The 24,093-nt window shown below is 44.7% G+C and overlaps 1 protein-coding gene across 5 annotated transcripts; it reads right to left on the reverse strand.

Moving 5' to 3' along the window:
- Positions 1 to 12,562: 12,562 nt before the first annotated feature.
- LOC140909031 (serine/threonine-protein kinase Sgk1) lies at positions 12,563 to 22,869 on the reverse strand. 5 transcript variants are annotated; one of them, XM_073337354.1, is made up of 12 exons: positions 22,539 to 22,869; positions 18,811 to 18,886; positions 17,699 to 17,774; positions 17,141 to 17,245; positions 16,528 to 16,611; positions 16,281 to 16,412; positions 15,903 to 16,015; positions 15,557 to 15,680; positions 15,110 to 15,205; positions 14,674 to 14,829; positions 14,479 to 14,568; positions 12,563 to 13,772 (listed from the first exon to the last, which is right to left on the reverse strand). In XM_073337354.1, exons 1-12 carry the CDS (start codon positions 22,570 to 22,572, stop codon positions 13,605 to 13,607), a joined length of 1,254 nt encoding a protein of 417 aa, XP_073193455.1. In that variant the 5' UTR covers positions 22,573 to 22,869; the 3' UTR covers positions 12,563 to 13,604. The 5 variants fall into 5 exon arrangements, with proteins under 5 accessions (XP_073193455.1, XP_073193457.1, XP_073193456.1 ...); XM_073337356.1 differs by lacking the exon at positions 22,539 to 22,869 and adding an exon at positions 20,236 to 20,558; XM_073337355.1 differs by lacking the exon at positions 22,539 to 22,869 and adding an exon at positions 20,232 to 20,558.
- Positions 22,870 to 24,093: the final 1,224 nt, after the last annotated feature.

Raw genomic sequence — 24,093 nt, forward strand, 5'->3', positions numbered from 1 at the left:
GCTCTTGCTGTTTAGACCAGAATCTGGCCTGTGTGTTTTTTGGATAAGGTCCTCTCTAAATACCAGGTGGTGCTTCCTCTGCAGGCTGCTCAGTATTTGTGGGAAGTTTTTTCCGGGATAGTTCTTCCAGGGGAGAATCCTGTGTCCTCCCCTTCTGTTGATGAGATCCTTGAGCAACCAGGCAGATTGTTGTCCTGGAAGGGTTTGGTGAATGTTCCATTTGCAACCATGACCAAGAAGGAGCTCTGTGGCATGTGTGTCAAGCTGCAGTATTATGCCACCCTCTCTGATCTCCCTGATACAGCCTGGAGGATGCCCCTGTCCCTGGTTGACTCTATATCCCCAGCTTGGAGGACATTGTAAAAACTACCTCTTTTTAAGTGCTCCAGTATCTTGCAGTGGAGGGTCCCACACAGTATAGTAGCAATCAAGCATTTTGTGCACCATATTACCCCTAAGATATCTGCACAGTGCCCCTTATGTTTGGCTTCAGACACCGTGTTCAATTTTATCCTACATTGCCCTCCTTTGATTCCTCTTTGTGTTTTTTTGCAGCAGCTTTTCTGAGGGTTAGAACTGGTTTTCTCCAAGCCGCTCTTTGTTCTTGGAGTGAGATACAGTGCTCACATTCAGCCATTTTCATGCCTACCTAACTTTTTGCTGAGTCATGCAAAACTAGCTGTTTTGAAATCTCTCCAGAACCTAATGGCCAGGGTAGAGCGGTATGATGTGCTGGGGCTGTTCTGTGCACTGATTGTGGTCTGGCTGCAGATTGATTACACCTTGTATAAATTGACTTGTAACCTGGACACTTTTCAGCTGACTTTGTGTGTTAACAATATTTTGAGTGAACTTGGTGACGATGCTCTAGTGATTCTTGTATAATGTTCACTTAATAAGAGTTTTGCTTTATTTTATTGATATATTTTGTGTGTATATTGTAATTTTATAAAATCTGAAATACTTTTGAATGAAAGTTTATGCAAATAAAGGTGTTTTTGTCATCTCTCTCTCCCTCGCTCTCTCATTCTCTTTTCCCCCTCTCTTAAATATTAATTGAAAATAAACATGTCTCTAAAATAAAGGATTTTTTTCTTTTAAAATCAGTTTTTAAATCTATTTGTTTCCACACATTTTAATTATCTTTCTATACCCTGGTCTACACTAGGACTTTAGGTCGAATTTAGCAGCGTTAAATCGATTTAAACCTGCACCCATCCACACAATGAAGCCCTTTATTTCGACTTAAAGGGCTCTTAAAATCGATTTCCTTACTCCACCCCTGACAAGTGGATTAGCACTTAAATCGACGTTGCCGGCTCGAATTTGGGGTACTGTGGACACAATTCGATGGTATTGGCCTCCGGGAGCTATCCCAGAGTGCTCCATTCTAACCGCTCTGGACAGCACTCTCAACTCAGATGCACTGGCCAGGTAGACAGGAAAAGAACCGCGAACTTTTGAATCTCATTTCCTGTTTGGCCAGCATGGCAAGCTGCAGGTGACCATGCAGAGCTCATCAGCACAGGTGACCATGATGGAGTCCCAGAATCGCAAAAGAGCTCCAGCATGGACCAAACGGGAGGTACGGGATCTGATCGCTGTTTGGGGAGAGGAATCCGTGCTATCAGAACTCCGTTCCAGTTTTCGAAATGCCAAAACCTTTGTGAAAATCTCCCAGGGCATGAAGGACAGAGGCCATAACAGGGACCCGAAGCAATGCTGCGTGAAACTGAAGGAGCTGAGGCAAGCCTACCAGAAAACCAGAGAGGCGAACAGCCGCTCTGGGTCAGAGCCCCAAACATGCCGCTTCTATGATGAGCTGCATGCCATTTTAGGGGGTTCAGCCACCACTACCCCAGCCGTGTTGTTTGACTCCTTCAATGGAGATGGAGGCAATACGGAAGTAGGTTTTGGGGACGAAGAAGATGATAGCTCACAGCAAGCAAGTGGAAAAACCGGTTTTCCCGACAGCCAGGAACTGTTTCTCACCCTAGACCTGGAGCCTGTACCCCCCGAACCCACCCAAGGCTGCCTCCTGGACCCAGCAGGCGGAGAAGGGACCTCTGGTGAGTGTACCTTTTAAAATGCTATACATGGTTTAAAAGCAAGCATGTGAAAGGATTACTTTGCCCTGGCATTTGCGGTTCTCCTAGATGTAGTCCTAAAGCCTTTGCAAAAGGTTTCTGGGGAGGGCAGCCTTATTTCGTCCTTCATGGTAGGACACTTTACCACTCCAGGCCAGTAACACGTACTCGGGAATCACTGTAGAACAAAGCATTGCAGTGTATGTTTGCTGGCATTCAACCAAAATCCGTTCTTTATCTCTCTGTGTTATCCTCAGGAGAGTGAGATATAATTCATGGTCACCTGGTTGAAATAGAGTGCTTTTCTTCAGGGGACACTCAAAGGAGCCCATTCCTGCTGGGCTGTTTGCCTGTGGCTAAACAGAAATGTTCCCCGCTGTTAGCCACAGGGAGGGGGGAAGGTTGAGGGGGTAGTCACGCGGTGGGAGGAGGCAAAATGCGACCTTGTAACGAAAGCACATGTGCTATGTATGTAATGTTAACAGCAAGGTTTACCCTGAAAGAGTGTAGCGACTGTTTTATAAAATGTGTCTTTTTAAATACCGCTGTCCCTTTTTTTTTCTCCACCAGCTGCATGTGTTTCAATGATCACAGGATCTTCTCCTTCCCAGAGGCTAGTGAAGCTTAGAAGAAAAAAAAACGCACTCGCGATGAAATGTTCTCCGAGCTCATGCTGTCCTCCCACACTGACAGAGCACAGACGAATGCGTGGAGGCAAATAATGTCAGAGTGCAGGAAAGCACAAAATGACCGGGAGGAGAGGTGGCGGGCTGAAGAGAGTAAGTGGCGGGCTGAAGAGAGTAAGTGGTGGGCTGAAGACAGGGCTGAAGCTCAAATGTGGCGGCAGCGTGATGAGAGGAGGCAGGATTCAATGCTGAGGCTGCTGCAGGACCAAACCAGTATGCTCCAGTGTATGGTTGAGCTGCAGCAAAGGCAGCTGGAGCACAGACTGCCACTGCTGCCCCTCTGTAACCAACCGCCCTCCTCCCCAAGTTCCATAGCATCCACACCCAGACGCCCAAGAACGCGGTGGGGGGGCCTCCGGCCAACCAGCCACTCCACCACAGAGGATTGCCCCAAAAAAAGAAGGCTGTCATTCAATAAATTTTAAAGTTGTCAATTTTTAAAGTGCTGTGCTTAAAGTGCTGTGTGGCATTTTCCTTCCCTCCTCCACCACCCCTCCTGGGATACCTTGGTAGTCATCTCCCTATTTGTGTGATGACTGAATAACGAATGCATGACTGTGAAGCAGCAATGACTTTATTGCCTCTGCAAGCAATGATTAAAGGGAGGAGGGGAGGGTGGTTAGCTTACAGGGAAGTAGAGTGAACCAAGGGGCGGGGGGTTTCATCAAGGAGAAACAAACAGAACTTTCACACCGTAGCCTGGCCAGTCATGAAACTGGTTTTCAAAGCTTCTCTGGTGCGTACCGTGCCCTCCTGTGCTCTTCTAACCGCCCTGGTGTCTGGCTGCGCGTAACCAGCAGCTAGGCGATTTGCCTCAGCCTCCCACCCCGCCATAAACGTCTCCCCCTTACTCTCACAGATATTGTGGAGCACACAGCAAGCAGTAATAACAATGGGAATATTGGTTTCGCTGAGGTCTAAGCGAGTCAGTAAACTGCGCCAGCGCGCCTTTAAACGTCCAAATGCACATTCTACCACCATTCTGCACTTGCTCAGCCTGTAGTTGAACAGCTCCTGACTACTGTCCAGGCTGCCTGTGTACGGCTTCATGAGCCATGGCATTAAGGGGTAGGCTGGGTCCCCCAAGGATACATATAGGCATTTCAACATCCCCAACAGTTATTTTCTGGTCTGGGAATAAAGTCCCTTCCTGCAGCTTTTGAAACAGACCAGAGTTCCTGAAGATGCGAGCATCATGCACCTTTCCCGGCCATCCCACATTGATGTTGGTGAAACGTCCCTTGTGATCCACCAGAGCTTGCAGCACTATCGAAAAGTACCCCTTGCGGTTTATGTACTCGGCGGCTTGGTGCTCCGGTGCCAAGATAGGGATATGGGTTCCGTCTATAGCCCCACCACAGTTAGGGAATCCCATTGCAGCAAAGCCATCCACTATGACCTGCACATTTCCCAGGGTCACTACTCTTGATATCAGCAGATCTTTGATTGCGTGAGCTTCTTGCATAACAGCAGCCCCCACAGTAGATTTGCCCACTCCAAATTGATTCCCAACTGACTGGTAGCTGTCTGGCGTTGCAAGCTTCCACAGGGCTATCGCCACTCGCTTCTCAACTGTGAGGGCCGCTCTCATCTTGGTATTCATGCGCTTCAGGGCAGGGGAAAGCAAGTCACAAAGTTCCATGAAAGTGCCCCTACGCATGCGAAAGTTTCGCAGCCACTGGGAATCGTCCCAGACCTGCAACACTATGCGGTCCCACCAGTCTGTGCTTGTTTCCCGAGCCCAGAATCGGCGTTCCACAGCATGAACCTGCCCCATTAGCACCATGATGCATGCATTGTCAGGGCCCATGCTTTCAGAGAAATCTGTGTCCATGTCCTGATCACTCACGGGACCGCGCTGACGTCGCCTCCTCGCCCGGTATCGCGTTGCCATGTTCTGGTGCTGCATATACTGCTGGATAATGCGTGTGGTGGTTAATGTGCTCCTAATTGCCAAAATGAGCTCAGCGGCCTCCATGCTTGCCTTGGTATGGCGTCCGCACAGAAAAAAGGCGCGGAACGATTGTCTGCCGTTGCTCTGACGGAGGGAGGGGCGACTGACGACACGGCTTACAGGGTTGGCTTCAGGGAGCTAAAATCAACAAAGGGTGTGCCTGTACATCAAGGAGTATTTCAGGCAGGACTGCACGGAGGGTTCCAATAAGAAATGGTGCACCTAAGTTATCGTTGTTATTGGAACAAGGAGGTTAGCCTGGCCTCTGATTGATCCAGGGCTAGATTTACCTCGCTGCACCTTCTCTGTGAGTGACTGCAGTGTGATCTAGACAGGGGAGGAGGCAAATGAGTACAAAACAAATCTGGTCTATTTCTTGTTCTGACCCACTCCATCTATCTTTTACATCTTTGGCTGGCAGCAGACGGTGCAGAAGGACTGCATGCCATCCACATCTCATGGCTGCTTGGCAGAAGATGGTACAGTACGACTGCTAGCCATCTTCATCTCTTGCCTGCCTGGCATAAGATGGTACAATACGACTGCTAGCAATCCTCATCTCTTGCCTGCCTGGCAGAAGATGGTACAGTACGACTGCTAGCAGTCCGTATCGCCTGCCCGCTCACCATAAGACGGTTCAATAGGACTGCAGGACTAAAGAGAATGACCTGGTCAAGTCACTCCAAATTTAGTCCCTGCGCCCATGTCTGCCCAGGCGCTCCCAGCCGACGTGGCCAGGAGCACCTCGGACACGACGAGGACGACTACCAATCGTATTGCACCGTCTGCTGCCAGAAGGCAATGGGTTGCTGCTACTGTGCAGCAAAGCCATACCGCGTCTGCCAGCACCCAGGAGACATAGGGTGACGGTTACCTGAGCTGGCTCCATGCTTGCCGTGGTATGGCGTCTGCACAGGTAACTCATGAAAAAAGGCGTGAAACGATTGTCTGCCCTTGTTTTCACGGAGGGAGGGAGGGAACGGGGGCCTGACGACACGTACCCAGAACCACCCGCGACAATGTTTTAGCCCCATCAGAGTGCTCCATTGTGAGTGCTCTGGACAGCACTCTCAGATGCCCGATTGTTTGCCATTGCTCTGACGCTGGGAGGGGCGCTTACAGGGTTGGCTTCAGGGAGCTAAAATCAACAAAGGGGGTGGCTTTACATCAAGGAGTATTTCAGGCAGGACTTCACGGAGGGTTCCAATAAGAAATGGTGCACCTAAGTTATTGTCCTTATTGGAACAAGAAGGTTAGCCTGGCCTCTGATTGATACATGGCTAGATTTACCTCGCTGCACCTTCTCTGTAAGTGACTGCAGTGTGATCTAGAAGAATGAGTCCCCTAGACAGGGGAGGGGGGGAAGCAAATGAGTACAAAACAAATCTGGTCTATTTCTTGTTTTGATCCACTCCATCTATCTTTTACATCTTTGGCTGGCAGCAGACGGTGCAGAAGGACTGCATGCCATCCACATCTCATGGCTGCTCGGCAGAAGATGGTACAGTACGACTGCTAGCAGTCCGTATCGCCTGCCCGCTCACCATAAGACGGTTCAATAGGACTGACTGCAGGACTAAAGAGAATGACCTGCTCAAGTCACTCCAAATTTAGTCCCTGCGCCCATGTCTGCCCAGGCGCTCCTGATCGACTTCACAGAGGCGACCAGGAGCACCTCAGACATGACGATGACGGCTACCAGTCGTACTGTACCGTCTGCTGCCACAAGGCAAGGGGTTGCTGCTACTGTGTAGCAATGCCGTACCGCGTCTGCCAGCACCCAGGAGACATAGGGTGACGGTTACCTGAGCGGGCTCCATGCTTGCCGTGGTATGGCGTCTGCACAGGTAACTCAGGAAAAAAGGCGCGAAATGATTGTCTGCCCTTGCTTTCACGGGGGGAGGGAGGGAACGGAGGCCTGACGATATTACCCAGAACCACCCGCGACAATGTTTTAGCCCCATCAGGCATTGGGATCTCAACCCAGAATTCCAATGGGCAGCGGAGACTGCGGGAACTGTGGGATAGCTACCCACAGTGCAACGCTCCGGAAGTCGACGCTTGCCTCGGTACTGTGGAAGCGCTCCGCCGAGTTAATGCACTTAATGCACTTAGAGCATTTTCTGTGGTGACACACACACTCGAATATATAAAACCGATTTCTAAAAAACCGACTTCTATAAATTCGACCTAATTTCGTAGTGTAGACATACCCTTTGTGTCTCACAGGTGTTCCTGAATTCCTCCATTTCCAAGCTGCAGTAGACAAACAACCCTTGATGCAGCTGGTGTGTCAAACGTAAACATGTCAGCAAGGTACTCTTGCAATGGTCTGAAAGATGGGTGTGACCAGTGATGGATGTTGCTAAAGATGCTTCATCTGAGGTGGGACTTGTCTATGCAGCGGCGCATTATTGGATAAGAGAATTGTCCATGACTAGACAAACTCTATGTGGAAGGGGAGTTAGAACTTTTGGTGAAAGCTCCTTTGGCCCTCACCTATTGGCAACTTAAATAATCAAGTTGTGGAAGAGGAATATGGAATTATTCCATCACATATGAGCTATCAGCTCTTTGTATTACTGAATACTAACAATTCTTCCAATCTTTCTTTTCCAGAAAGAAATTGGACTATATATTATAATGACCACTGGATGTCACTCTTGATCTGAATTCAGTTTCACTAGTGCAAACTGTCTCAGCAGAAAACAACAATGAATGCCTGGGATAGAATTAAACCAAGGTGACTGGTTGGCTCTGAGGATTGGTAATGGGATATCATCGATTTCTTCACCTCTGGGTAATTGTAGTTAGCAGATGAGTATCAACTAACAGTTGTTACAGCTTGTCAGATGCTTGGTGGTCAAAGGAATTTACTATCTAGTGTCTAGTGAACAGGCACCAAAAGTGCCACCACAATAGTTGGTACTCAATAGCATCCTCTTTGACAGTCCCTGCAGAGTGGTTAAGGACTGAAGGGACATGGATTCTGAATTTCCATCTTACCTCCAATGTCTTTATGTAACAGACAAGAAACTATGAATATTAAACCATTTGAATGTTTAAAGGCACCAGGAATTTCTGACACCAGAAGAAAAGGAGGACTTGTGGCACCTTAGAGACTAACCAATTTATTTGAGCATAAGTTTTCATGAGCTACAGCTCACTTCATTGGATGCATCTCTAAGGTGCCACAAGTCCTCCTTTTCTTTTTGCGAATACAGAGTAACACGGCTGCTACTCTGAAGTCTGACACCGGAGCAAGCCTCTGGCCATATTTCAAGCCGTTGCGCCAAAGCATAGAAGCACTAGAGCATCTCAACAAATTTTACAATTTTTTTATCAGGACAAAACAATATATTTTCCCCTACTCTCATGCTCATAAATGGATGGACCATTTTTGTGGAAACTTTCCCCCAAAAAATCCAGTCTGAGGCCCACACTTGGTATGAAAAATTTCAGGCCAGATAGTTAAATTTGGCAACGTTATAAGTAACTAAAACCAGGAGGTTATAATGGGAAATATCAGGCAACCTTAACTATAAATAGTGCTAGCCTATAATAATGTCCCTCACACACCGTATCACACAAAATACTTTAGAAAGAGCATGTATGGAACAAAATATACTAATCTTAGGTCATGGAATACCTAATTCATTTTCAAAGGAATGCATACACTGTACAAAGAAAAGGAATACAGCCTGGATTAGAATACCTTTATTTTGTGTACTTAAATATTTGTCAGTGCTCCCTTAACCTAATCCACCAAAACAGTATATCCAGACCCATAGTATCCCAATGAATGCAATTATGAAGTGCGTTGATAAAAGTTATTGGTCTGCAAATTGCCAGAACTCCATTAACTTTAAAAGAATTGAAACAATTTATTGCATTAGTCCATTAATTCCATTTTATAGTTGAGCCATATCGAGGTTAAGGACTTGCTTAAAGTAACACATGAAGCCTGTGGCAGACTAGTTTTCCAGACTCACTGGCCCAGATCCTCAAAGGTATTTAGGGGCCTAATTCCCATAGATTGGCACCTAAATACCTTTGAGGATCTAGGCCTTGTCCTTTATTTTAACCCCTAAACCATCCTTTTCTTTAGAATAAATCCCAATTTCTCCCATATCATTTAGGATCATTGACTGAGCATTCTTTAAAAAGTAATTAGGGCTGTCAAGAGATTAAAAAAATGAATTGTGATTAACTGCATGATTAAAAAAACTAATCGCAATTAATTGTGAGATTAATCACACTGTTAACCAATAACAGAATACCATTTATTTAAATATTTTTGGATGTTTTCGACATTTTCAAATATATTGATTTCAATTACAACACAGAATACCAAGTTTACAGTGCTCACTACATATTTATTTTTTATTACAAGTATTTGCATTGTAAAAAACCAAAAGAAACAGAATTTTGCAAGTCAGCTGAGTACTGTAGTGCAATCTCTTTATCATGAAAGTTGAACTTAGAGATGTAGAATTATGTACAAAAAAACCCTGCATTTAAAAATAAAACAAAGTAAATCTTTAGTGCCTACAAGTCTACTCAGTCCTATTTCTTGTTCAGCCAATTGCTCAGACAAACAAGTTTATTTACATTTGCAGGAGATACTGCTGCCCTTCTTCTTCTTCTTCACAATGTCACCTGAAAGTGAGAACAGGTGTGTGCATGGCACTGTTGTAGCTGGCGTCGAAAGATATTTACATGCCAGATGCGCTAAAGATTCATATGTCCCTTCATGCTTCAACCACCTTTCCAAAGCACATGTGTCCAGGCTGATGATGGGTTCTGCTCGATAACAATCCAAAGCAGTGCAGACATTTGTTAATTTTCATCATCTGAGTCAGATGCCACCAGCAGAAGTTGATTTTCTTTTTTGGTGGTTCGGGTTCTGTAGTTTCCACATTGGAGTGTTGCTCTTTTAAGACTTCTGAAAGCTCCACACCTCATCCCTCTCAGTTTTTGGAAGGCACTTCGGATTCTTAAATCTTGGGTCCAGTGCTGTAGCTATCTTTAGAAATCTCACAGTGGTACCTTCTTTGCATTTTGTCAAATCTGCTGCGAAAGTGTGCTTAAAATGAACAACATGTGCTGAGTCATCATCCGAGACTATTATACCATGACATATATGGCAGAATGCAGGGAAAATAGAACTTGAAATATAAAATTCTCCCCCAGTGAGTTTAGTCACAAATTTAATTAATACATTATTTTTTTTATGAGTGTCATCAGCATGGAAGCACGTTCTCTGGAATGGTGGCTGAAACCTGAAGGGGCATATAAATATTTGGCATATCTGGCACGTAAATACCTTGCAATGCTGGTTACAAAAGTCTTATGCAAATGCCTGTTCTCACTTTCGGGTGACATTGTAAATAAGAAATGGGAAGCATTATCTCCCATAAATGTAAACAAACTTGTTTGTCTTAGCAATTGGCTGAATGAGAAAGAGGACTGAGTGGACTTGTAGGCACTAAAGTTTTGCATTGTTCTGTTTTTGAGTGCAGTTGTGTAACAAAAAAAATCTACATTTGTAAGTTGCACTTTCATGGCAAAGAGATTGCTCTACAGTACTTGTATGAAGTGAATTGAAAAATACTTTTTCTTTCGTTTATCATTTTTACAGTGCAAATATTTGTGAAAAAATAATAATATAGTGAGCGTGTACTCTTTGTATTATGTGTTGTAATTGAAATCAATATATTTGAAAATATAGAAAAACATCCAAAAATATGTAATAAATTTCAATTGGTATTCAATTGGTATTGTTCTATTGTGCAATTAAAACTGTGATTAATTGTGATTAACTTTTTAATCACAATTAATTTTTTGAGGTAATTGCATGCGTTAACTGCAATTAATCGACAGCCCTAAAAGTAATTAAACGTGATAGACTCAGATTTTCCCTTCGGATATGGCTGCCATATGTTACATTCTGAGAGAGTAAAGTGCAGACAGGATATGCACCTTTCTTTTAAAAATAAAAAAGATATGCTTGGAAACACCAAAATTTGTAGTCACACTCACACTGCAGCTATAGTGTAATTAGCCAAAGAATTGTAAAACATGCAAAATTACAAATGGATTTTCTAAAAAAAAATCCCAAACCACTCATTAAAAGCTGCACAGATGCCTATGACTCACTTAAGTCCCCCTTTTCTTTATCACTAACTTCTCTAGTGTTTTTCTTGAAAGCTAAAGGAAGTATTTAGATTGCTTTTGTTATTTTAGAGCTGCAATTCAGTGCTTGCTACTTCACACTAATGCTGAGGAGACACAGTAAGGCAAAGGCAGTGTGCACTACAAAATATACATTATTCATTTTTTTTAACAAGTGCAGTTTCACTTTAATCATACACTAATTGATTAAGGATATTAGAAATATTTTGATAATATCTTAGTAATTTTAATCCTCGTTACCACAGCATTGTGTGTGCAAATTGTGCATTGGCAGATTTTGCAGGCGTCACTTGTGCACAGCTGAAAGTGTTATGCTGTAAACTCATTGCTTTTCTGCAATGTTAGGTTAATATATTAAAATAATTAGCACAGATGGGCCAGATCCTTAGCTGGTGTAAACAGACAAAGCTCCATTGGAAGACCTGGCCTTTTATGTATGTAGAGATTATAGCTGAAGTTAAAAAGCTTTAAGTTCATTTGTGTAGTAGGTAAGCAAAGAAAGCTTTAATTGTCTCTTCCCTTGTAAGTGTCTTCTATTAAAAAGTTTTGCTCATACTACTTTTATTTGAATGGCTTTATTTGCAAATAAAGTTGCCCAAATGGGTTTTGTGTGCAAAGTACTGGCATGATCCTCTGAGGTGCTAAGAACCATCAACAGTTGAAGTCAATGGGAGATGAGGACAGTGAATAAAACACAAATGTTCAGCACCTCACAGGCTCACACCATCTATTGCTTACATGCAGAAATGGAAGCTGAGTTGGGACCTCACTGAAAGTTTCCTTAAAATTTCTTCTGCTGAAAGTTGAACCATAGTCCCTTTGAGACCACGCATTCAGTGGCAGGAGCTCCTGTTGTTCAGCTCAGTTTCAGACACGTTCCCACCCCAGGAATTAAATACTTGTTCAGTTGAGTTTGCCCCAGTAGAAAAGTCTACCTGCCAGTTGACCTAGGCCTTGTCTGACTACATGAGAAAAATCAGTACAGAACAAACACCCACATGGGCAGTAGCATTGATGTAAGCAGGCCTGAAGTGTTTAACCAAATGCGTCATGAAAATCTACTCTGATTATGTTTCCATTACAGGCTGGTTTAAGATACCTGAGCCCTATCTACACTAGTGCTTTGGCCCAAGTACAGCATTGCTGTCGTAATGCTAGTACTGATTTTGTAGTGTAGAGGAACCCAGAAAGTGTCTACGAAAGGGCATTAGGAAGGATTGAGGCCAGAACAAACCCCCTCAGCATCAGGCATCATCTCCCATTGTAATTATACTTAGTGCTTGTGTATACTAGAAAGTTGTCTCACTTTAGCAGTATAACCCTTGAGAGCTAACAGTTGTACCCATGTAGGAGCGCTTGTAACAGTATAGCTATTCCCATAGGGAAAGAATAACTACAGGTAAGGCACCTTGACACTGGTGTAACTGCATCCACACAAGGACTGTTATCAGAAATCACACTCCTAACCACCATAGTTATGCCAGTATAACTTAAAATTTATTCTTGACTTCAGCTAAGGCCTAGTTCAGACTAAAGATAAAGAGTCTGGATTTGCTTTTTAAACCCCTGAAAAAGCACAAACTTGACTGGATTTGTGAAGGAAAAGGTGTTTTTTAAATGAAAAAACTTGACAGTTTACAGAAATTTTCTCAAGATTTTACTGCAAACCAATGGGTTTGGTCACCAAAAAAAAAAAAAAAAAAAAAAAAGTACATAACTATGTTAATTACATTACAGTGATGGTGTACATTACAAGCCAGGCTGTAAGTTTAAATATACATCTAGAGTTACAACTGAATGTACAGACTTTTTTTATTTATTTTTTTTTACAATACATACAATGCAAACCTTCCCCTCCCCTTCCCCCCCCATAATGCCCACTTTACAGATGACAACTTTAAAAAAAACAAACAAGAAATAAACCAACAGCTTTGACCAACTGCAGCTGGGGCATTTTGGCCCATAAAAACCTTTCTAAAAATAGAAACTTTTCATAGCAGCAATGCTTTCTTCAAGCATTTGGATATAATTAATTGTGAGCCCATTTCAATAATTTTAGTTAACTGTATATTTACAAAACAAAAATCAATTTCTACACTTAATTTATCTTCCAAATATGGAAGAAACAAACAATGCCCCACATTGTAGTGTCCTGCAAGTGTCACATTGGTGCTTTAAACTAAGTCCCTCTGTAGTATGCATATCACACTCATACCATTTGTTCACATAGTAAACCCACATAACTGAACTGAGAAACACTCTACAACAGGAAAAGTTTGGAGCTTAACTCGATCTCATCAGAAAAAAAGGCACGTTTCATAAAATCCTCGTCACATCCAGGTCTTCAGGCAAGGCTTTTCAGAACATTATTTCCAAACAGCAGGTTATTATTCCTACAATCTACCATAGCAGGCTATGGCAACAGTCATTTCTTATGTTCTTTCCCAAGGAGATAGCACCACTTTGGGGGAAGAACGAATCAAAATGCTTGTAAGCTTGTTTAGAGGAGTTATGTGCTGTTTGAAAGAAGAAAAAAAAAGCTTCCAGCAGTGTAGTTGAAATTAAGGCTGCAAAGCTGCCATGGTGGAGATGTGCAAATTCTGTTTCAAGATGACTGGTCAACTGGCAGCTCAGCCAGAAGGCCAATATAATAATTAAAAACCAAGAAAGGAAAACAAATGTTCACAGGAAAGAATCCATGGGTGGGGCATACGAAAAGCCCAGAAAGGCTTCAGCAGCTTCCTGGACACTAGCAGTAATGAGGATACTGTCGGAAGATTGGCCAATGGAGTTGGGGACTGGCTCATCGGTAAACTCGGGGTCAAAGTGTCGCAGATCACTCGGACCACTCTGTGGAAAATAAAAAAAGAAAACAAGTGTTTAGTCCCCAATCTCCATTTTTCATGATTTCACAGATCAATTCAAAATGTGAAGACTCTTGTAGGGGACTCACAGTGTTATTACCTCGGACTCACTGTTTAACAGTCTTGGACAATTTTAGATTGACTTTTTTGTTTTGAATCTTGCTGCATATGGTCTCACTAAAAACAAGATGATTCATTTTCAATGTATTGCCCTCCAACTAGCTCCGTGCAATAAAGCAAAACAAAATAATCACTCCACTCTCCTATACTGCAGTTTATGAAGCGGTGCCTTGGCAACTTGCAGTAGTAGACCACATTTAAATCAAAAAACTTTATCTAAATAACCAAGGTGTGCTTGTAGTTGTATATTATAATTTGACAAGATAGAAAATCTGTTTTGGGGCAGTTATTTAATTTCGGTCTCTTAGTTTCTGCATTTATAAAGTCAGTAAGAACTAAGTTCCCGGGTGTGTTCGAGAATAACCAATGTTTATGTAGAGCCAATCTAAGTGCTAGATTTTACTATCCAACTATTTAAAAAAAATCCATCAATAATCATTTTTCTGCTTATCCCCTTTAGTTAGAGCAAAAAAGTATAGTTACATTTTAGCCAGCTGCAGATGGCCTTTGGGCCACACCCTGTAAGGGGCAAAAAGCCTTCTCTACATTCTATAATTAGATGTGATACTTACCACATTTGGGTTAAAAGGAGGTGTAATCTTCTTATTAATGAGATCATCCCAGTTAATTGGGGAGAAGAAGATGTGATTCTTAATCTCCATCTGTTAAAGAAAAATTAGATTAATTCAGACAAGAGTAATTGAATAAGAGTGATGTGATTTAATTATTTCTTATACCATACACAGGAACTACAAAATTGTACTTACGAAGTCCTCCTTAGCACCAACTCTCTTTGTCCTATCCTTTTGTAACAGGCCTTCCAGAAGGTGTCTAGCAGAATTGGTAATATTTGGTTTCAATTGCAGGGGTTTGTTCAAGATATTGTCATACATTTCTGCTGTGTTCCTGCTGTAGAAGGGGGGCTGTGAGAAAGAAATAAAAAAGGTTAATAAGTCTATAAGTGCTTAATAAAAATTACAGATATGTGCATTCTACTATAATACCACGAGCTATTCTTATCTTCATGCCATGTGCTGCCCTTAATCCATACACAGAATTCTCAATGAGGATGAGGGCAGCAGAGGACATTGGTCAGGGTCATCATCTTAACTGAAGCCACAAGTGTAGGTAATAAGTCTGGAATGTTTTCTTGTAAGAACTAGAATAAGCTATACACGGGCAAATAAAATACCTGTTACTTACCAATCCATAAAGCATCTCATACAAAACTGCTCCAAGGCACCACCAGTCAACAGTCCTGTCGTAGGGCTGCTTATGAAGAACTTCAGGAGCAAGGTACTGTTAAACAGAAGAACGAGAAGCATCATATTAGCCAGAGGCGGAAGAATCTTAAGACAGAAACAAAATCCACACCAAACAAACCTATGTTCTTGAACTACAAGAAAAGCCTCCTAAGCTTATAGTTAAAATGTCATTTATATACACAACGGCTAGCTTGACAGCAGTTCCCATTGCATGGGGAATCATTATTCACCGGAAGGCTATCATTTTAAGGATCTTACTTTCTCCCATTTATCTATTCCATTGTAACTCTCCATCAGGTGTGCACATTTACTGTTGCCTCATCTACTCTTATCATACAGTTTATAGACAAACATTAACCATTTCAGAAATCAGAGCTAAGCATACCTCAGGTGTGCCACAAAACGTGGAGGTCGTGCCATTGTGTTCTATGTTCTCTTTGCAGAGTCCAAAGTCAGTCAAGATAATATGCCCCTGAGAATCTAGCAAGATGTTCTCTGGCTTCAAGTCCCTGTAGCAACAAGAGTTTAACAGAAATGTTAGTTCTTCTCAGTTAAAAAGTATTCTTAGTATTTTATGAGCATATGTATAGATTTTGCAAGTCTTTAAATTCTGAGAAAGTATTTTGAAAGTAGTTGTTTTAAACTAATATATATTGAAATCTACTTTACACAGATAAGGTACAAAATATGCATTTATAAATCATGCCTAAACTGAATTACACATTGCTTACCGATAAACTATGTTCAGAGAGTGCAAGTAACCCAGTGCACTGGCTATTTCAGCAGCATAAAACCGTGCTCTTGGCTCCAGGAAGCAACGTTCCCTCTGGAGATGGTAGAATAACTACAGGAGACAGAAAGAACAAGTTCTGTAAATGGTGCCAAAGCCTGTTAACAATGCATTTAATTAGACTTGACATATATAGCTAAAAAGAACAATAGCAGGAAATGGCCTAATGATCCTCTAGCAGTTTGAAACCTGGCAGACGGACGATGCTAAATCTAATAACTTTTCCCCTTGGAACTTTCTTTTTCATTTTTTTTTTTTTTTTAAAAGATCTATACCACTGTGCACATGTTAGGAATTATTTCATTCACTTGCTGCTTACCTCTCCACCATTGATGTAGTCAAGGACAAAGTACAATTTGTCTGCAGTCTGGAAAGAAAAGTGGAGCCCAACCAGGAAAGGGTGTTTCACATTTTTCAGCAGGACATTGCGCTCTGACATTATGTGTTTCTCCTAGAAATAGAAAAAAAAAAAAATAATCAGTATTTAGTTACAAAATTTGCTAGCTAGTAGTAATTAACTATATTTGGTAGTTGCATCGCTGTATTGTGAACAAGGAGATGCTTACCTCCTTCTTTTTCAGGATTGCTTTCTTCTGCAGTACTTTAACAGCATAGAATTCTTCTTCCGCCTTATGCCTTGCAAGGAGAACCTGAAAGAGGTTAAAAATCCCATTACTTCAATATGTTGGAATACAGAGCAGAATATAAACACAGCTGTGAGAGACTATATCCAAAGCCCTTTATGCTACCACTGAGCGCTATTACCACTCTATGCTACCAGCTGCTTGTGGAAGCATTTTGCTAGCAACATCTAGCATTATCAGCAAAATGCCAGCCAGAAAAGCTGTGCATTTCAACTTTAAAGGGTTTTGTTTTTTTTAAATGGCCGATTCTCCTGGCTTCAAAAGCTACCCTCCCTCCACTCCTGCATAAGGGATCAACCCCAATTAATTATCCTCTCCTTAACTAAAGCACCCTGCCCCACCTATCCCCTGCAGGGCCAGCAACTTCCTCCTCAAAGCTGTGAAGTGCCCTCCTGACAGTGAAGCACTAGAGAACACATGAAGAGATTTTGCCACTCTTGTTACTAAAGCGTGCTGGCTATAACCCCAACCCTTAAATAATTACATGCAATAGCAGCTAACTGACCAAATTAAGGTGGAAAGAAGTAGAACATACCTTTCCAAAACTTCCTTTTCCGATAACTTTTAAGAAATGAAAGTCTGATGGCTTGGCGTGTGGGTTGGATGATGGACCAAGATTGATCTGCTGTGATGGACTGGGCTGTAATTTTATAAAATACATTTGTTAAAAGATGTTTATTGGAAATTCTTGACCACAAAGGGTTTTTATATAAATCTAATCATGGATTTAAAGATTAAATTTGAGTTGGGTACATTAAATAAAGTCTATGTCCTTTTTCCCCAAGTTAGCATCGGATTACATTCAACTGTTTTTGTACCACCTCAAATGACAAATTATGAGAACAATGCGCACTACTTTAAAATCTCATTGAGGAATTGGCTGCTTTCCATATTTAGGCGATATGTAATGTATCATTTAAAAAAGAAAAGGTAGGGGTTTTATTCTAAATTGGTAACTCCTTTTTGAAGTTACATCACTACACTATGAGCTGAACTAAAAGGGACACTCTTGTTATGTTGCTAATTTACAGAAAAGCTATTTTTAAACATGTTTCTATTACTGAAAATGATTCACACAATGAAGACTACTTACTGGAGGGGAAGGATTAGCATTCATAAGTTCAGGCTCTTCAGGCTGGGAGATCTTCAAAATAGACTGAACTTCAGGGCTGCAAAGATTAGAGAGTACATTATTGGAACAGGTTTCAGAGTAGCAGCCGTGTTAGTCTGTACCCGCAAAAAGAAAAGGAGGACTTGTGGCACCTTCGAGACTAATCAATTTATTTGAGCATAAGCTTTTGTGAGCTACAGCCCACTTCATCGGATGCATTCAGTGGAAAATCCAATATTATTGGAACAGTTGCTCTGTGCAACAGGAAGACACATCTCACCTCTAGGGGGCATGCAAGCATTCTACTTATTAAGAATAAGTTTCAGTCTGGCAGACTACTGGGACAGTCTATTCATTTCAAACTAAAATGAACTAGGATGGGCTGGTCTTTAGAAACCAAAACTAATGCGTGCTCTCTGGTTTTATCTATGCCGAGTAAATCCAGTAAAGTTTCAGAGTAGCAGCCCTGTTAGTCTGTATTCGCAAAAAGAAAAGGAGGACTTGTGGCACCTTCGAGACTAATCAATTTATTTGAGCATAAGCTTTTGTGAGCTACAGCCCACTTCATCGGATGCATTCAGTGGAAAATCCAATATTATTGGAACAGTTGCTCTGTGCAACAGGAAGACACATCTCACCTCTAGGGGGCATGCAAGCATTCTACTTATTAAGAATAAGTTTCAGTCTGGCAGACTACTGGGACAGTCTATTCATTTCAAACTAAAATGAACTAGGATGGGCTGGTCTTTAGAAACCAAAACTAATGCGTGCTCTCTGGTTTTATCTATGCCGAGTAAATCCAGTAAAGTTTCAGAGTAGCAGCCCTGTTAGTCTGTATTCGCAAAAAGAAAAGGAGGACTTGTGGCATCCGATGAAGTGAGCTGTAGCTCACGAAAGCTTAGGCTCAAATAAATGGGTTAGTCGCTAAGGTGCCACAAGTCCTCCTGTTCTTTTTTCAGTAAAGTTCGTTATATAACTAATAATATTATAAGAAAAAAATTATCTTGTGACAATCATGAATACAGAAATCTTTCCATCATTAAAATGCAAGTATCGCTTTTCCGATCGATATGTACAAAACTGCTGCTACTTACTGCTTGCACGGGTAGGAGCTGGTGGCTATTTTTTGAATGAAGTCATTTAGCCCCATTCGTCTCTGTTTCATGAAAGCTGCAAATAAAAAGAAAAGAGTTACGACCGGGTATCCAGAACCGGCGTTTCTGAAAAAGAGAATCGGATACTTTGTTCTGACTTTCCGGTTCAAATGAACGAGGCCATCCAAAGCAGCTGTACCCCCAGAGAAGAGACGTGGTCACCCGACCTTTCATCACTTCAGACTCACCGATGAGTATTGCAACAACTCCCCGCATCTTTGAATACGTTAACGTGGGTCCAGACGCTTCGGCTCTGACTGTCATTGCGGAGCTAAGATGTGGGCCGGTGAAGAATAAGCCAAGCTGATGAATGAGTTAGTCCAGGGAAGCGTGGGCCGCTCTCTGTGCAGCCGGTGATCAAGGCAGTGCTGCCGCGCAGCTCGCCGAGCGGGTTTATGTAGAGACCCCGCCGAGGCGGGGGGAGAGGGAGGAGCCAACGAAGAACAACAATGCGGAAGAGGGAGTCTGGCTTCCAGGCGCCCAGAACGGCTCGGACTCGTACAGCTGGCGCCCGGCCCGTGGCGCTGCCCCGCCCTGCCTGGCTTCTTTGACGTTCGAGCGAGCCGGGGAAGGAGCCGGCCGGCCGGCAGGGAGCCCAGCGCTCTGCCGCGCGGGGGCAGGGACGCGGCGGCATTCCAGGGGTGTGCACGGCCATACAGTACAATAAGGCGCTGGGATCACCTTCACCCGGCTCCGCGGGACTGGAGAGGGGGTGGGGGTGGGGGGGGGAGACGACGACGACGACACAGGTATTCTTCCGCCCCGCTGCCCACGGAAAGAAAAGCATGCCGCCTGTCCCTTTTCTCCTGCATGCGGCTTCCATTTCCACGGGGCTTTGAATTGTGACAAAGCTGAGAAGTTGGCAGCTTTGAAAAGGATGCAAGACGTGTGTGTTCCAGCCCTAGCTTTTCTGTGGCCTTCTTCCGTTGCAAAGCCTGCACACTGGCTAGCTAGCTCTGGCGACTCTCTCTCGCTAGATTCCTGTGTGTTATCCCCCTGGCCCGTTTTTTTTTTTTCCCCCTCTTCAAAAAGTTCAGCCAGTGAACCGTTGGAGTCAGCGGATACTTGTGGCTCACGAGTATATCGCGCTGAGCCCGATGCATTTCAATAGGGGGAGGCAAAGGAATGCCCATTAACTAACTGTCCCTGTTAGCAGCTTGCAAATGTTGGCACCTAACAACTTCGAAGGGGGACCTTTGTCTCTATGGCTAGAGATCTGTCAGCTGTTGTCATTCTGTGTCACCCGGGTCACACCGTCCGACTAATGGGGACAGCCACCTGGATGCACCACTCGTAACTAACCCCCATCCCACCCCAAATTACAGCAACACATTTAAAGGGGAAGGACCGGAGCTTCTTACCAACCCTAGTTAGAAGCAAAAACTCCCATTCTCCTGCGCGGCCAACTCCTCCAGCCTGAGCTGTTTTTTGCTGTACAATGGGATTGTGGCTTGTTTTGCCCTTGTGCGGAGGAGACTGTCTTTCGGCAGCAGCAGCTTGAGCCGCTGCCTGGGGTGAAGGGCGATAAGAAACTCTGACGTTTCCTTGAAGGAGCCGCAATGACTCAGGAGAAGAAGATTTCCTGCCGGCTTTCAGGAGAACAAACACATGGCCCGGATTGTGTGCATTGCCCGGATCCCTGCCGGGACGTTACAGAAAATGTTTTTTAATGCTTTGGGCCGACGAGGCAAACAGCCAACGAAACATGCAACCCGTTAGGACTTGGGAGAGGAGGAGGGGGGAGGAAGGGAAAGGGGGGCAGGGATGTGCACATAGTTTGCGTTTGCAAAAGAACAAAAAAAGGCCTCCTCGAGCTGAGATTTCAACGTCACTGGCGAACAGTCTGGGCCTGGGTTCATTGTTGCTTTGCAGTGGCACAGGGGAACACGTGGGTTTTGTTGATGAATGAAGGCTCTGCGGAGGGACGCCGGGTGACCTGGGGTGGGGGTGACACGCAAGGCTGGTGGCGCGGTGGGTGTACTTGGGAGGGCGACTGACAGACTTGCAGGCTGGGGAAAGCGTGTGTGGAAAGTTTCAGCGCCAGCTGCAACCGGCCACATTCCGATTCACTTCATTCATTGCAGTTTTGAAGAAGTGTCCTCAAAATTGTGAAATGCCCTACCCCGCGCCGCCCATCAGAGGCGGGTGGGAATTTCCATCACAGCAGGATTCTTTGTGCATATACTTCAGCTTGTAATATGATCGAGCTGCAACGTGCCCCTCCCAATGAATGTTGCCCTCCTGTGTGCAATCCTTGCCCCCCCCCCCATCACCATTGGCCGGCATGCCCCTACAGCTCTTTGATTCGCGGGGGGAGGGGGGGAACCACATCAAGAGATGCAGTTGTTTTCTGCTGCTCTGAGACTGCAATTCGGTTTAAAGAGAGAGCTGAGAGGTAATGGTAATAGGAATGGCCCGGGGTGGGAAATTGCGCCGTCCGTACGCGGGAAGTGATGCAAAGACGGCACAGTGCTGGATAAATTTTAAGGCAGAGAATGAAGGAGTTACTGCCGACCGGCTCCCCAGCCTCACGTGTCTCTGGAAGGGCCCCCCACACCCCTCCCCAGACAGATCCGGGACCCTGAAATTGTGTCTCCTCTCCTCGCGTGTAAAGGGCTTTCGGAACGAGAGGAAACAGCCACGCCAAAGCCACAGCTGGTTTTGGGGAGAGGCGCGGTCGCAGAGCTGGGGCAACTGCTCAGTTCCTCCGAGCTCCGGTTTCTTCCACTTCTTGCTTTGCCTAGCTGGGTTGCAAAACTGCCCCTCCTGGACGAATCCGAGCTAGGCAACGTCGCAAATTCCAATCATCTGCTAAGGCGGCGGAGAAGCGAGTCAGCTCGCCCTGTTCGTTCCCTTTGTTCTCTGGATTCCCGTAAAAATAACCCCTTCCACCCTCGCTATACGGAAAGCGGGTTGTTCTCAAGCCCCGAATCCCTCCCTACGGATTGCTCGGGGCCGGGGACTGTTTGTTGCCCGGGCTGCTCCCCCATTATTTTCCTCCCGGCTACACAACGTAGCGCTTTGCAGCCCCGGGCAGCCCAAGCTGTCACATGCAATGGAGATAGATGCGCATCTGCCGAGCGCCCCACTCCCTCGCTATGCTCTGCAAACTGCCAGCGCTTTGCCTGCGCCAGGGGCCCCCCTGTGCACCGCACCATTCCTCCCGCCACATGCCATTGCTGCACCACACAGCACTCTCTCTCCGTCCCCCTGCGCCCGTCCTCGCCCCCACCCCAGCGCCCACCCTTTCCCTGTGACACCTCTGCCAGGGTCTCTTGTCAAGCCTGCCCTGGCTGCACCGCAGCTCTGCAGCGCCTTCCCCCTCCCGGTTCCTGCTTGCAGGCACCCGCTGTCAGCATGGCTCTCTCAACGCGTCGATCACTGGTTCCCCGCAGACCCTCTTCTCCAGACCCCCCCGGCCTCACGCCACCCAAGTTAAAGAGCAACAAAGCTGGAAATGCAGCCTCGGTTCAGGCCCTGTTGTACCACCCTGGTTTTCAGGTCTCCTTCCTCTTTTGGTGAAAAGGTCATTAAAGTCCTTATCAAATGTCAGGTACTCAGCCTCCTCCGCTCTCCAAACAGGAATATCACTGTTACCCGTACAAGTTTCTTCTCAGAGCCTTAAACAAGCCAGAGCCAGACTGAAACAATATTAAAATTAAACCAACCTGTTAATGAAGGCTTCTCTTCTGTGCCTCTCATTTCTCTCTCCCCTCTTAAAATCCCACCAAAGTAATTTTGAAACAGGGCTCTGATGCTCTGGCTGGGTTCTTATGTATTGCTATAATCCCGAATAACCTCCCCTCCTTGGCCGGCCTGGAGCTGAAGGGAAGTGGTGAGAAAGTAGCGGCGGATTTTGCTTGCTGGCGCTGCCCAGTTTATGAACCCCATATTCAAGGTGATTTACATACAGGAGATCAGTAGAGTTCAACATTGGCCACGCCGCACACTCTGCCCCCTTGCAACACAGCCCTGAGAGTTACAGTAATCACCAGTTTATTACAAAGTGCGGCGACCAGAAATGCAGGTCTGCTGTAATTGACCTGTCAGAGGCAATCACCCAGGGCGAATTCCCAGCACCCAGTCCCGCAGCCTGCAGAAAGCTCACACAGGTTTAAGGTGACCAGATGTCCCGATTTTATAAGGACCCTCCCGATTTTATAGGGACCATCCCGATTGTGGGGTCTTTTGCTTATATAGGCTCCTATTACCCCCACACCCCTGTCCTGATTTTTCACATTTGCTGTCTGGTCACCCTGCACAGGCTCCATGTCCAAGGGGCGAGGGTTTGCTGCCTGCCCTCCACAGTTTGCCTCTTGGCTTCCTGTGAAAACGATCGAAGAATAAAGAAGAGGAGTCGCCGGTCGTGTTCGCTGTCGGGACGGAAAAGGAACAGGGGCCAGGCTCTTTGGCTTGGTGGGACACCTCCCCCCGCCCTCCACTTCCATCCTCTTTCTGCAGCAGGAGGAGACAGATGGGCTCCTGAGTTTATCGTTTAAAAGAACAGAGTGGAGTTGTTGAGACTGGCGTTCCCTGCCCGCCGGATAGCGGACGGGTGGAACAGGCGCCCCCTGTCCAATCCTGGCATCGAAATACTTCCGAACAGGAAAAAGAGAGATATATCGGGCTCTCCCTCCCCCCATGTCTCTTGCCCGGTTGTAGCCTACTGAGGTGTCTTTTCCTCCCTCGCTGTCTCTCCCTGCGCAGACAATAGGCACATGTCCCCCGTCTGGAGACAGAGCCGCCAGCGTGTTCTTCGGCACAATTGCAGCCGCTGCGTCATTGCCACTTGGCCAGTAGGGGGCGATCATGCTTTCTCCCGTGGAAGAAGAACCATAAAGCATGGCTAGCGTGGGATTTTTAAATACTGCTGTAATCAATCCCCAATGGTAATCCGTACATGGCAGATTTTCGAACGGGGAAGCTGTGCTCCTTAAGGCCGAGGAAAAGACACGTTTGTTTCTCTTTTTTTAGTGGATCGTTTTCACTAAGGACTCAGTGAAGGTTTAGAGCTGTCTATCCTGCACTGATTTTCAGCTTGTCTCTTCAATTTTGGCTTAATCCCAAAGGAAAATAACCCAGAGAGAAATAAAATCAACAGATTGCCACTCCCTCTGCTCAGATGGCATAGTGATGGGTGCATATAATAATACAGGTTAGACATGTCCCTATATTTAGTTTCCAACACAATTAATCCTTCCTCATTTTAAAAGACCTGTCTAA

The sequence above is a fragment of the Lepidochelys kempii genome, chromosome 3, assembly GCF_965140265.1.
Source record: "Lepidochelys kempii isolate rLepKem1 chromosome 3, rLepKem1.hap2, whole genome shotgun sequence".
In the NCBI taxonomy this organism is placed as follows: Eukaryota; Metazoa; Chordata; order Testudines; family Cheloniidae; genus Lepidochelys; species Lepidochelys kempii.

Coding starts and splice junctions, on each gene's coding strand:
- LOC140909031 (XM_073337353.1), bottom strand. CDS start 19,134: ATGACAGTCAGAGCCGAAGCGTCTGGACCCACGTTAACGTATTCAAAG. Junction 17,246..17,698: donor ATGCTAATCCTTCCCCTCCA/GTAAGTAGTCTT, acceptor ATAAAATTACAG/CCCAGTCCATCACAGCAGAT. Junction 16,016..16,280: donor ACTACATCAATGGTGGAGAG/GTAAGCAGCAAG, acceptor TGTCTCCTGTAG/TTATTCTACCATCTCCAGAG.